This window comes from Struthio camelus, chromosome 23, assembly GCF_040807025.1.
Source record: "Struthio camelus isolate bStrCam1 chromosome 23, bStrCam1.hap1, whole genome shotgun sequence".
NCBI classification, from domain to species: domain Eukaryota; kingdom Metazoa; phylum Chordata; class Aves; order Struthioniformes; family Struthionidae; genus Struthio; species Struthio camelus.
The window spans coordinates 9,933,372-9,946,798 of record NC_090964.1 but is presented as its reverse complement, the minus strand read 5'-3'; the positions used below and the strand labels follow the sequence as shown (position 1 = coordinate 9,946,798).

Sequence of the window (13,427 nt, the reverse complement as noted above, 5' to 3'; positions counted from 1 at the left end):
CCCCCGGCGAGGCTCGTCAGGGCGAGGCAGGTGATTAGCGAAGAGAGTTATAAAAAGGGGGGAACCGCCCCCGGGTGGGTCCTGAGCCACCTCACGGCGACGTGACAGCGGCCGCCCCACTTCCCGCCCGCCTCAGACACAGAGCGCGCTGCCCCGGACCACGTGACCCCCCTCCCCCCCCCCACACACCGCGCGGGGCGCGGCTCTCGCGAGGGCCGGCGACGGCGGCGTCATCGCCGCGCGCCCCGCGCATGCGCGCGAGCGGGGGCGGCGTGACGAGGAGGAGGCGGCGGCGGCGGCCAGCGGCGCTTCGCTGTGTCACGGCGAGGCCCGGCCCGGCGGGGACGGCGGAGCGCGGCCGGCCATGGAGTACCTCATCGGCATCCAGGGCCCCGACTACGTCCTGGTGGCCGCCGACACGGTGGCGGCCTCCAGCATCCTCCAGATGAAGCACGGTGAGGGGCGAGGCGGGGGCCCGGTGAAAAGGGAGTACTGAAAGAAAAAGCCTCAGGGAAATGAACCCGTTCGTGTAGCAGTAGGTACCGCAGCACCAGATCTACCAAGCCAATTGTAACGTCTTTTAGTTTCTTTACCTGAGGGAATAAACTAGGGGTTTCTCGTGCCTTCGAATTTCTCCAAAATGTGTTTTTTTCCACCCGCTGTTGCAATAACGTGGACTAGAAGCCTTGTTTACAGGGTATAGCGGCCTTTTTAATTTAAATACAATGTTTTTAGGAGCTCTTATTTTAAAAAAAAAAAGTGCACTGCAATATCGGTAAACTTTCAGCGTTAAAGCTAGCAGTGCTGCTACCTGAAGTATGTCAGCACATACAAAACGCATAGGTGACCTCTTTAAGCAATATGTTTTGTAAATTTACATCCTTGATGCCAAATGGCCTGTTGATTATCTTTCAGGAAATATCTTTCAGGATTTATTTGGTTTTGTTTGAGAAAGAAAAACCCCAACTTTAGTTATTTGTGTAGAATATTGGCATTTACTAATATTTACCTCAAACTCTCAGTCGGTTGAAAAGACTGATCAGACTCAAAAGCAGACACTGAACTCTCAAGGCGTGCAACTTCTCTACAGTTTTTAGGTGCTTTAACTCTTTAAATTCTATTAAAGGTCTGTGGTGTTCCGAACCTCTTGCAACTGAGATTATTCAGCAGTATTTAGTAAGTTGAAAGTGAGGTTCAGATGCTGGGATTTAGTTTGTTCTCTGGACCTAGCTTCAGGATTGGGAAGTGGTCTTCCTTTTGCACGAAGAGCTGTTTGAATTCATATTTGTCTCACCTGAGCAGTAGCTTGCTTTAACTAGACAAGATCTGAGTCTTAGAGAGATCACAGAATTGTCATCTAGCATTGTTGTTATGGCAACTTGAATTCCTGCAAATTTGAAACTGTAATTACAAGTGAAAATTTCTACTTTACTGTTCATTATTTCCAGAATATTTCAGTGGACTGTTTTGTAATTTGTAATCAATATTCAGATGTTTGCTTTTCTTTGCTTAAAAAAGGAGAATAGTTAAATATTGGCAACCAATGACAAGCCAGAACATTTTAAAGCCACATTCATCCATATTGCTTATATTTAAAGCAGTCCTGGATAGCAGGAGGAGGGAATCATTTTGACATGGAATTTGGTTCTGTATTTGTCATGATTTTTTTGGCTTAATGTATTGATAACTTCTAGCTTTATACTAGATGAAATTTGTTTATAATGCAGTATATTCAGATAAAATAGAATAGTTACCAAGCAAAGTCCTTATTTGTGAACCAGGAGCACATCATGTAACGTGTTAAATTTTATCTGAACAAAACACTCTGAAATTTTAGTCATTGTTTCATTCTAAGTAAGATCATATGTTCCTCGAACACCTCCCTTTGAGAGAAGCACTTAATGTATTTCATCTTTGTTTCTCTTGGTGATGTGTTTAACACGAGTCTTGCATACTACACTAACAATTAATTGTGAGAAACTGAATGTTCAAGTTTACTCAGGAAGACTTTTTGGGTGGCATTCCAGGATATAACGGTGTTATCAGAGTCTCTTAACTTGACACATAACAATTTCTTTCAGAAGCGTTTTGATTCTGGTGAAATAATTTATTCTTTTCATGACCTTGGCTTTTGATGCTATTTTTTTTCTTTGCCTAGACCATGACAAAATGTTTAAAATGAGTGAAAAGATCTTACTCCTGTGTGTTGGGGAAGCTGGAGACACTGTACAGTTTGCAGAATACATCCAGAAGAATGTTCAACTCTACAAAATGAGAAATGGTGAGTGAAGGGTGAGAAGTGTTACTGAGTGAGGGTTTGAAAATGCAGAGTTAGTGTAGTTTGCAGTTGCAAGTTGGAATAGGTTTGAATATATAGCATAAACCAGCATGTTTATCCAAAGCCCATCTAACCTTGTTGTAATATGAATGAGTGATATGGTAATAGATACGTTAGTAAAATATTTCTCTTAATACGTCCGTTGCATGACAACGGTTATCGGATTTTCTCATACACTTAAATCAAAAATTCAGGCTACAGGCATAGTACTTTACCTTTCTGAAGCTGTCCATTTTAACAATCCATAGAGACATGAGCGATCTGAACTTTGCCCTTTTTATGCAGTTATTATAATTAGTTTCCAGAATAAACTGGAATTAGGCAAATTACATGACGTCACATGTCATTCAATAATATCGTGTTATTTCAAAACAGGCGAATCAGAAAGTGAAACATGGATATGGATTTGTACTGTTATCAAATATATGCATTTCTTCACCAGGTTATGAATTATCTCCTACTGCAGCTGCAAATTTTACACGCAGAAACCTAGCTGATTACCTTCGGAGTAGAGTGAGTAATATCGGAAAGATTTTGGCAATTTGAAGTATGTAACTGTCCAATTTTTTCTCACTTCTTAGCAAGTTAGTAGTATTACTTTGTGTAAATAAGAGCAGCTAGCTTAAAGCTCTCTACAGTTACATTTGTAAAAAATAAAAAAATAAACTCCAGAAAATATTACTTGTCAAAATATTTTTATCTTAATAAGCTTGCTTATTTTATTTGACCTAGAATGCTAAGGTCTGACTAGTTTCTTCAGGTGACTGCTTTGGCACTCTAAGTGTTCATCTATATTTTTATCTATTCCAAACAAAACAGATGGAAGCAATGCAAAGGGAGAACAGAGCAAAGGAAAAGGAGAATTGCAGCCTAGGATATTAGCTTAAAGAAGATTTAAATACTCTGTCTTGATAAGTACCTTGCTCTGATTGATCTAAAAATCTGCAAGATGAAAAATGAAATTTAGTGTGAGATCTGACTACCTGATTACTGTGGCTTTCGGGGAAAAACTTATATTTTCAAGTGATGGAATCTGATAAAAAGGTGTCTTGTCTTCAGTAAGGACTTCACTTCACTGAAAGGATGTTCTTTATTAAGAATTGATTTATTTATTCAAAAAATAGTTATCACATCAGTTACAAGTAACTAACTGTAGTCTTAAAATTCCAGCTTTGAGCTGAATAAGCATTTAGTCACAAATACTGCAGACAGCTAAATGAATTAAGCATCTTAATTCATGTTGAGATAAGGTTGTCAATTTTTATGCAAATGCACCAAATCTGTTTAATCTTCTCAGAAAATGATTTAATAGAGCAAAACTGTTTGTACTCAGCAAAAAAAGTCTCTTTTACAAACAGCAACATGAAACTTTCAATAAGTATCAAAATGAAGTTGGATCTGTGTTTTCAAGTTACCAAACTGCAATTATTGATTTTTTTTTTTCATGGTAGTTTTTTCAAAGTATTGTTGTTAATTGCATCTCATCAATCATCTTCCAGCTGCTTTGCTGGAATACCCTTTGAAGCCTAGTGTGGAAGTCAAGACTCCTGAGTTTGTCTGTCATCTTGCTTGGCTCTGTACAAATTGATGTCCCTGGACCTCTGCTTTCCAAATGGTTGAGTTGCACAGTTGATAAACGGGTACAACACACGATTAAATAAAATTTTTCTCCCAGGGAGAAAAGGTTTAATTCTTTTTGTAAAATGCTCTATTTTCGGCTGAAGGAGGTCATGGAAAGACAAACTGACATTTAAAAATTCAATGTTAGGGAGCGTTTCATTAGCCCTCTGCCCAACACATTATATTAACAGGAGCAAAGAGGATATTGAAAAGTTGACCAAATCTGTTGGGGATAGGAAAGGGGATAAATTATCTTGTTTGCTATTCCAATAGTATCCTTCACAGGCTTGAAATGATACCCATTTGTTATAGAATAGCACTTACAGGCCAGTACCAACATTGGAGCTGTATTGTTGGAATTTAGACACGTGTAGAGTGAGATCCTTGAAGAACTCATGATCCACAGGAACAATCCAAGATCACTATTCTCAATTCAGACATGGGTGACAGGTGAAGATAGCAAGTTTTTGAGTTGCTAAAGTTTGTAAAGCAAGTTAGTAGAAGAACTCAGAGTCAGTGCAGGATCCTGACTCAATCTCATATGAAATGCTTTTCTGGTTTAAATAAGACTTCAGCGAATTAAGTGGATTAAAAATGGCTGATAGAGGGTAGTTCCTTAAAGAGAAGCAATGCTGCTTGCTGTGTGTGTTTTTGTGTTTTGCGTGGAGCTCTCTGCAGTTTCTCTGGTCAGTGCTGAAGGAGCAATATCGCTGGGTGCCTGTGCATTGCCCAGATGGCCCTCAGCTGCCTGGCACTGATGGCTTGTCTCATGGTTGCGTGACCTGCACATATGGTATAGGTGAGGCTGACTTTGAGTGCCCTGCCCACTTAAGCACAGGCAGCCATTTGTTATGTAAGATTAAAAATATCACTAACGAGGGTCATTTAACAGGCTTTTTGGCAAACCTGGCTAGCAGGATGTGACATGATGTGGCATTGTCGTCTTCCTCTATGTGCCATGTCCCTTGAGCCCTAATCCTCTCTGCGCCTCCCCTCCTTCCTGAGCCTATGCTTGTCTTCCAGCTCACCTGCTCCAGATGGGCAGCACAGTGGGGAGGACACTGGCAAAGGCAGATGTGTTTATTTACCGGAGACAAAATGTTGTGCTGTTGCAGATGGCAATGCCCTAGAGCAAATGGTGCACTTTGACACTAATGTCTCACTACAGTGATCTCTATACTGTAGGGAGAACTCTTTTTTTTCTTTAAACATAGGTTTCATGATTTGTTTGCAGGATTTTGACTTTGATGCTGCAAACCTTGCCATTAGAAGACTGTCCTTGAATTTGTTTTGTATGTATTATCCTTCTAGTATCAAGAAAATTTACAGTAGCTCTCTGTCTATTTAAGTTGCATATAGGATTTCAAGAGCCTATTGGTTTAATTATGTGGATTATAAAATAATAAAAAATGGAAACGTAACATCCTCTGTTAGGAGGAGGAAATAGTTTAGAAGTAGAGGATTTCGTGGGGAAAAGATGCTTAGCTTGTTGATGTATTGACATTTCACCATGCGAAACTTATTCTGTTATGGAGAATGAGGATTTAGGGCATTATACTGTTTTCACAGCCCAGCTCAAAACAGAACTTGTTCTTCACTGTTAACCACTGTGTTCCTCCCTGTGTTAGCTGATTTGATTTCATTTGTATTTATAGATGATCCAGCACAAATGTGAGGTTCTACAGTGTAGTTACTTATATTTTCAGCAGTTGGCTGAGCGTTTAGCAGTGATAGCTTTCTCTTTACCTTGTAGTGTGGGACTTTATTAATAATGTTTTGTTTCCCGGTTTGAAATGTGCTCCATGCTGTTGAGGAAGGTTCAGTTTCTTCAAATGTTAGTGATTAAGCACAAGAATGAGTTTCTGCTATTGGACAGTCAGTGGATTCATTTGTGAGCTTTATTTGCTGAGTAGAAACAGGTCTTTGGATTAGCATGCAGAATTAATGGAGAAAGCAAATACTCTGTTAACTAGCTGATATAATAAGGCATCTGTGCCATGTTACATTTAAGTCAATAAATTTTGAAACCATTCTAATTACAATGTAGCTGCAGCTTTAACAAAGCATGCAAATGTGGAGTTGTTGCCAGAGCATAAATGGATTGCAAGTTCAAGAAGATGATTTGCTTCTTTCTTTTCACATGGGGGATGATTAGCATCAAGATAATAGTGATGTACAGCTCCCTTTCTCTGTTCTGTGGACATCGCTTTCAGTACTAGGCAAATATGTGAGGCCTGTGTTGGTTTTCCTTGAACTGGAGATTTCAGACTTCTAGTGCAGCTGATTTGTTCAATTCTAATTGTCCTAAACTTTGGGTTTTATCTTTTAGACTGGCAAAGTTTCTTCTGTCAGACGCAATGAGTGCAGTTCCGAGTTTCTAAATGTATGTCAAGACTGGGACGAACCTCATGGATCATGTAGTCCAGGTCCCTTTTTTGGCAGTCAGTCATATTATACAATCCCTTTCTCTTAGCAGGAAGAGTTTACCTTCTTTTGTAGCACTCCCATGGTACTTATGTTTTTTGATAGAATTACATATAAATATCCATCGTAAGAGTTGAATTCGTTTTGAAAAATACTGTCGTGTTCCACAGTATAAAAAGGTGGCTTGAACCTATTCTGGGAGGCATGTAAGTTGTAATAATTAAATGATAATGACTGGATTAAACATGCAAGGCCAGCAAGGAGCAATTGTCCTATAAGAAGCTAATAAAATGGTACTATGATATCTTAGGGATGACTTGATGAGTTTCTTTTAAGTCAGTGCCTCAGTTTCTTGTGGTGCAAAGTATAAAGTGTAATACCGGGCTTGTAACTTTGAGGTCGCTACATTAGTGTGTTCTTTTCTACTGAATAATCAGCATCTGTTTTCTTAATTTTTTGTGCTTTTTTAAAAATGTGGATCTTGCAATCTTATCCAGTGTTTAAAAAATGTTTATTGGTTTCCATGTGTTTGTTGCAATTGAAGCTAACCTGAAAATTGCTTTGATACCAGTTGGCTTCTGCCTGAAGTAGTGATGCTGTACTTCCTCTTCCACTGTTACCTTCTCCAGTCTCCTAGACAATTCACCTGCTGGTAATGCAAGTGCCAAGTTGGTACATTTAGCATATTAAGTTGCAGCACACTGTTGGGGTGGTTGGAGGGAACCAAAATAACTCCCTCCTCCCCTAAACCCTTTAAAGTGCAGCTTCTTGTTGTGATGCTATGTTTAATTATAGGTGACAGGGTCTGGCCTGAATCCAAAGATTGTCAGTTCCTCTCTCCTTGTCCACGCTTGGCAGGATGCTTCCTCACGCCCACCTCTCCCCCCCTTGCTGTGACTTTGGCTTCCGCCAGATGTCACACCGCTGCTTGTCACCGCCCAGCCTCCCGTTGCTGATCTTGGTGTTTTAGTGTATTTATCACAACTGTTCTCTTCAGCTGTAAATTCTGAAGAATTTCACACATCTCTTAATCACTGTAGTTATTTTAAATCAAACAGCATGAAGTGTAAAGCTACTTTGGATGAAAAGTATTGCCTCCAACTCCAAAGTTAAGTTAGCAGAAAACTGCTAACTCTCTCCTGAAATGTTAGCCAATCAACCTATTTGGTAGACCTTTGTAATCACAGCAGTCTTTTAAAGAGCTTTAAACTCTTGGCTTGGATTTACTTATAAAATCCAAAGCTGCATTTGAAATGGAGGGCTGTCCAGTTATTGAAGTTCAATGTAATAGCAAGCAAATATTTGCATCTTACTCTGTTCTGATCAAGTCCGAGGTTGATAAGTCAGTGTATGACAGTTTGAACTGAGTCATTTTAAGTAAACAAGACCGAAAGGTTTGAAGCGTACCAGGAGATCCCAGTCCCAGCATAGAGATGTTAGTCCTGTGTTGAGAGGCAGTAAAAATTTTCCTTATGCTGTTTGCTTCCATCTCTGCCCGTGTTATGAATGACTGGAGTTAGGAATTCAAGACCTTCACTTCTGCATGCTTGGGAAAGAGCTTTTGTCTAAGGCTTTTATGGTGTTACCTTTGTGGTAGATGTTGACTCATTTTGCAGGATTTTTCTGACTAAAAATGTAGTTAGCTAAATGGAAATGTTGAGTTGAAAGCTGTAAGACTCTTGCTGCTCAACATCTGGTATTATGGCAACAGTCAGTGGAGTAGCATTTTTCTGTAATGGATAGTTGCCTTTTGCTCCGAAAAACCATAGTGCCTAAAATGGTGTGAGGCTGATGGAGTTAAATCTCATTAGTTCTTATGTAGGAAAACCTGTACAATTTTCAAGTTTCTAGAAATCCTACTTGGCTCAGCAGCACTGCAAAATGTAGCCTGGATGTTGCCTTAGATGCTGATCTTGAATCTGCAATGCAGGAACAAGTCTTGATGAACAGGAATTCTGGCAGTAAATAGGTATTGTGGACAGACAAGGTGATCTGCATAATTTTAGTGTTTAAGTGTCATTTGAAGAGAGACTTTTTGACCAAGTGATGGACTTTATTCCCCAAAATGAATTATGCACTTACATTAAATGTATGTTACGGGTGCTAAAAGTTGTCTTAAATATTCTATTGTGGCCGTTTTAATGGACAGTTTATAAAAGCAGTTTTAGAAAATGTATGTAATTCCAGATTCTTATTCTGAGCCTACATTTAACAATAATTTATCATGTGTATGTCTCATCTTATGTAAAAATCTGGGAAGAGGAGGTATAGGGACACCTGCTTTATTCATTACGGTAGAATACAATACAAAGAAAGAATTGCCTAAAACATGAAGCAAACTCCTAGGGAATGGATAAACTTTCAAGTACAGCGCAATAAAACCGCATGGTTACACTAATGCGGTTGGGTAGTCTTTTTTGGCTAAAATGTAGTTATTTCCTGGTCTTTAATAGGTTGTTTTTGAAGTCATGAACAAGAATCAAAGAAGATAGAATTAAGCCTGCTTTAACTTCTCGGTTAAGGAAAAAACTTCCAACGAAACATAAAAGCTATTGCTATCTCAACATTGCCGTACCTAAGTAGTAGGTGTCTGTTTGGAATGGAAGGAAACAAATTCCCTAGCTTTTCCATATTCATCTGATCACATTAGCTTAATATTAAAGACAAAATTTGGTACAAGCAGTAGAAGTCTAGCTGCCAATTAAAAAGACAGTGTAATATTGTATACAGCTGTTCACACTGTATGTAAGTTTTCATATGTGCTAAAATGGTCTATGGTTAACTGCAGTGTGACTGAGGAAACAGCATATTAAATTAACAAAGTTTTTGTAACCTGCAAAATGTTCACATTATGCTCCCATATTGACAGCAAAAATCCATGGGGTTTATGTTGAGATGAAAAACTGTGGTGTGAAAATGCTTTTTAATTCAAGTTTTCTTCTTAAATTTGAATGTGCCATGAGAGCTCTTTAAAAAAAGATTACAGGATAATCATGCACAGTTTAGTTTTGCTTCTTGTAATCGATAATATTACTAAAAGACCTAATCTGTTTTTTGATTCAGAGATTGAACTTTCCTGCAGACAGTGTTGGTATAGTTACTAGTAGCATCAACTATGTTGCTCTTCTCTACATAGCATGGAGAATTAAGATTCAGGGATTTGAGTGTGACTGCTTTAATGAAAACATGGTCTCTGTTTGCAGACTCCTTACCATGTCAACCTTCTTTTGGCTGGCTACGATGACCATGAAGGTCCTGCCCTTTATTACATGGATTATCTTGCGGCTCTGGCTAAAGCTCCTTTTGCAGCACATGGATATGGTGCATTCCTTACCCTCAGCATCCTTGACCGCTATTACAAGCCAAGTAAGTGAAGCCTGTAGAGAAGAAAGAATTCTCCTCCTACTGATTAGTAAATTAAAGGTTTAAAATCAGAGTTTGGCATTTGCTGTGTCAGTCAGTCCAATACCTTTGCTGCAGTAGTACAGATTTGAACTTGACTTTTTACTAGAATAAACATGTAACTTTAAAGATTGCCTTCTGTTTTTGCTGAAATGGTAATGTGAAGCTAGACAACTCTTTAAAGTGTTTTCCTGTTTAAAGCGTAACAGACTAAAGTCTCATTTATTCTAAAACATGCGTAGACTTTTTTGGACCATTAACTGCTAGTAGTCTGTGTTAAACAAATAGCATTTTGATAACTATCTTGCTCTATTTGCTTCTCTGTTGGTTATGACATATACATTTTTCACAAAGTATTAATCTTCAGAGTGTAGTCTCAGATTTGTATCTTGGACTATCTTGATGTATGGTATATTAGAAACAAGTGAAAATACGTTCTTTCTGAGCAAGATTATCGCAGTCCTCTGAAGTGTTGATCAAGATTGGGTTTGCTTTACAGTTTTATGCACATGGTAACGGTTGATTTCTAATTCTCATATGTGTCAGTAACTGTCTAAAGTCTTAATTTTTGAATCATAATTCAGTTCTTATATTGTCAAAGAATAATATATGGGCCCATCTCCATTTGCAGATGAGGAAATGTACAAAACTGGGGATATTGTTAGTCTGACAGCTTTGGGTTTAGCTATAAAAGTAGTTTACTCCTTGCTGTGTGTGAAGTTGGCTTTAATTCCATAGAGTGGCTCTTCAGTTAGTAATACTTTTATCTCCTGCAACAAATCTAGCCGTAAACTGGCATTTTTATTCTAATGGGAGTTCTTCTGCCTAAACAGTGAGTGCAGGTGTAGAATACAAAAAAACCTCTAGAAACAAGTTGCGTGCAATCCGCAGAGCTTAGATGTATTTTGTTTGTTTTGTTTTCCATTTCTCATGTCCTTTGAAAATGATACTACTCCATTTTCCTTATCCTTTGTGAAAGGAGAAAAATAATGAACTGCAATATGCTGTTATGGCTTGCCATCCCTGTAGAGAGCTGGGTTTTATCCTAATGTGTGAGAATAGCAGGGGCATCACACACGTGCCTTTCCCATTATTAAAACTAATACCCAGCAGGGAGTGTAGCACTAAAACCAATCTCCGCCTACTTTCACTGACTTGCAGCCGGCTGTGGACAGATGGAGCTGATTTAAAACTGTAATAAACTCGAGGAGAGAGAGACGGCTGGACTTCTCCGAAGCCCAGTCCCTGGCCATGGGAGGCAAAATTCCGTCATGCTTCCCATTCAGTGTAACAAATCGATTCTCAATGGCTTGTTGCAGCGTGAGCACTTCAGTGCAGGGCATCCTCAGTACATCTGGAAAGTGTTTTCTGTGAGCTGGGAAAGAGTTTTTGGTGCTCAGCTGAAAAGTTGTTTAAATTTAATAAAGTTTCTGTTGAGAGAGATGGCCTCTAATTAAAGCAATCTGTGGGTGTTTTCTCTTTCAGGTATCACACGTGAGGAAGCTGTGGAGCTCCTAAAGAAATGTCTAGAGGAGGTAAGTTGCCAAACTTAAGCCCGTATGATCTTGAGAAAGGAATGTTTGTTTGCATTCATTTGCTGATATTTTTCCTGTTCCTCTTGTTGCATTTTTCCTGCCTTTGCCAGAAGGGGTAATAAATACACATTGGCCAGATGTGGAATAGCTACTGAGGAAAAGGATTTGTGGGCACTTGCATTGTCTTAGCATGGTTCGTGTCCTCCAGAATGTAAACTTTAAACTTAATTGCTTTTCTTTACTTCTGCTTCTTCCATGCTTAACATAATATTGATACAGACAGTCTTGACTTTTCTTTTTATGTTGTTTCTGAACCTAAGTAACAGAAGGATGCTTGCGTTGCATTACATGTACATAACTAGTACATTCTTTTAAGCGCGTTTCTCTTCCAGCTTGTGAAGGAATATCCAAGTCTGAGATACAGATTTGATCTTAGGAAGTTGATCCATTTTAACATGAATATATCCTCTCAGACTGCAAGTCTTTCACTGTAGAAAAAATTATCACTACCTTGGAGAGACAGAATTGAATTGAATATAGTTGGGAAGAAACATCTAGGGAAATCCTGAGAAGAAGTATTCCATAAGGGATTCAGTTTGAGATCTTTTTGAAACGTACACCTTGTGACCTAAGTTTGTAGCCTGCTCTGGCCTTCCTGTTCCTTGAATGCCTTCCGTGTTAACAGGCTTTGTATATTTTGCATCTCTAGCCTAGCCAGGCTGGTCCGACAAAGATAATCTTATAACAGAAAACAAGAACTTCTTGTACTAATAGATTCCTGAGCAGTGAAAAACACTAGTTTTGGTGACTTGAGATATTAGGAGCAACCAGGATGAAAAGTTAGACAAGAGAATTTTTTTTTTGATGTGCAACAGCATACCCCTTAAACTGTGCTCTTTTATTTAAGCTTTGAATGAATCTCATCTCTTTTGTCTTTTGTTGAACAGCTTCAGAAACGCTTCATCCTGAATCTGCCCTCTTTCAATGTCCGGTTCATTGACAAAGATGGCATCCATGAAGTGGACAATATACCCCTTCCAAAAGCGATGTCCTAACCCCTGAGATCTTTCTTCAACTGTCTTTTTTGTTCACTTTCAGATTTTTCTATTCATTTGAAGCACACAAGTCATGTACTGCACTGGGATATCAAATAAAGATTGACCTTTATATAGCCAGTCTTATCTTTTTATTCCACTGATCCTTTCAAAGTGTTTAAGTAAATCATTCACAATGAGGATGAAACTTGATACATTGTTAATGGCTGCACATTCAGGTTGCATATTCTTTCTTTGCTATTCTGAGACTTTGTATAAATTTTATTTTACTCATTAAAATCTTTGACTAAAGTTTCCTTATGTGGAACTGATACTGTATTTTTTAGAAGATGATCTGCTTTCATCCACTTTCACAATTAATTCAGTATTAAAGGTCAATAAACAGGGCAAAAACATTTCAAAGTAAACATATTGGCATCTACTGAATACGTCTAAAGACTTCACCACTACTTGCTTTATAGAAATCTAGTTTTCTAGCTTTTAGTTTGATTTTGTTATTTTTTAGTTTCAATCTAAAGCAAGAGAAAGGTGAAAGACTATTTTCAAGAAATAAAATGAGATTTAAAATGCTATAGTGTCATATTTTTAACTCCTCTGGTAAGTTTGATCACTAGGAAAGAACATTCTCCTTCTGCTGGCAAAATTGTCTCATAACTGTATTAAACATTTCAAATAGAAATTGATTTATCAATCGTGATTTTTCTTAATCAACATGCCTATACGTTCAGAAGTACATGATGGAAATTCAATGAGAAATAAAATTCCAGCATTTTTCCTAAATCTTGGGATTAATTTCAGCTAGCTAGAGCTTTTTTCTTTCCATGAGAATAATCACCAGTCTTTCTAGGGTTTAGATGATGCTTCCATGTAAAAATTCCAGTCACAGAACAGCCTCAAGTAATTGTCATCGTATGGCTGGTACTTGATCTCTGCCTATAATCTTTTTAGGATGAATTTCCATTCAGGGACTGCTGCCTGGATGAGTTAACCATTTGAAATGTTCTGTTTGGGTGCTTATTTTATGTTTGGAAAAGTTTTAAAATACATATATAT

The 13,427-nt window shown here is 38.3% G+C and overlaps 1 protein-coding gene across 1 annotated transcript; it reads left to right on the top strand.

Moving 5' to 3' along the window:
* The first annotated feature begins 216 nt into the window (after window positions 1–216).
* Window positions 217–12,490, top strand: PSMB2 (proteasome 20S subunit beta 2). Its single transcript, XM_068917179.1, has 6 exons — window positions 217–455; window positions 2,159–2,281; window positions 2,781–2,851; window positions 9,586–9,748; window positions 11,270–11,319; window positions 12,267–12,490. Exons 1-6 carry the CDS (start codon window positions 365–367, stop codon window positions 12,372–12,374), a joined length of 606 nt encoding a protein of 201 aa, XP_068773280.1. The 5' UTR covers window positions 217–364; the 3' UTR covers window positions 12,375–12,490.
* Window positions 12,491–13,427: the final 937 nt, after the last annotated feature.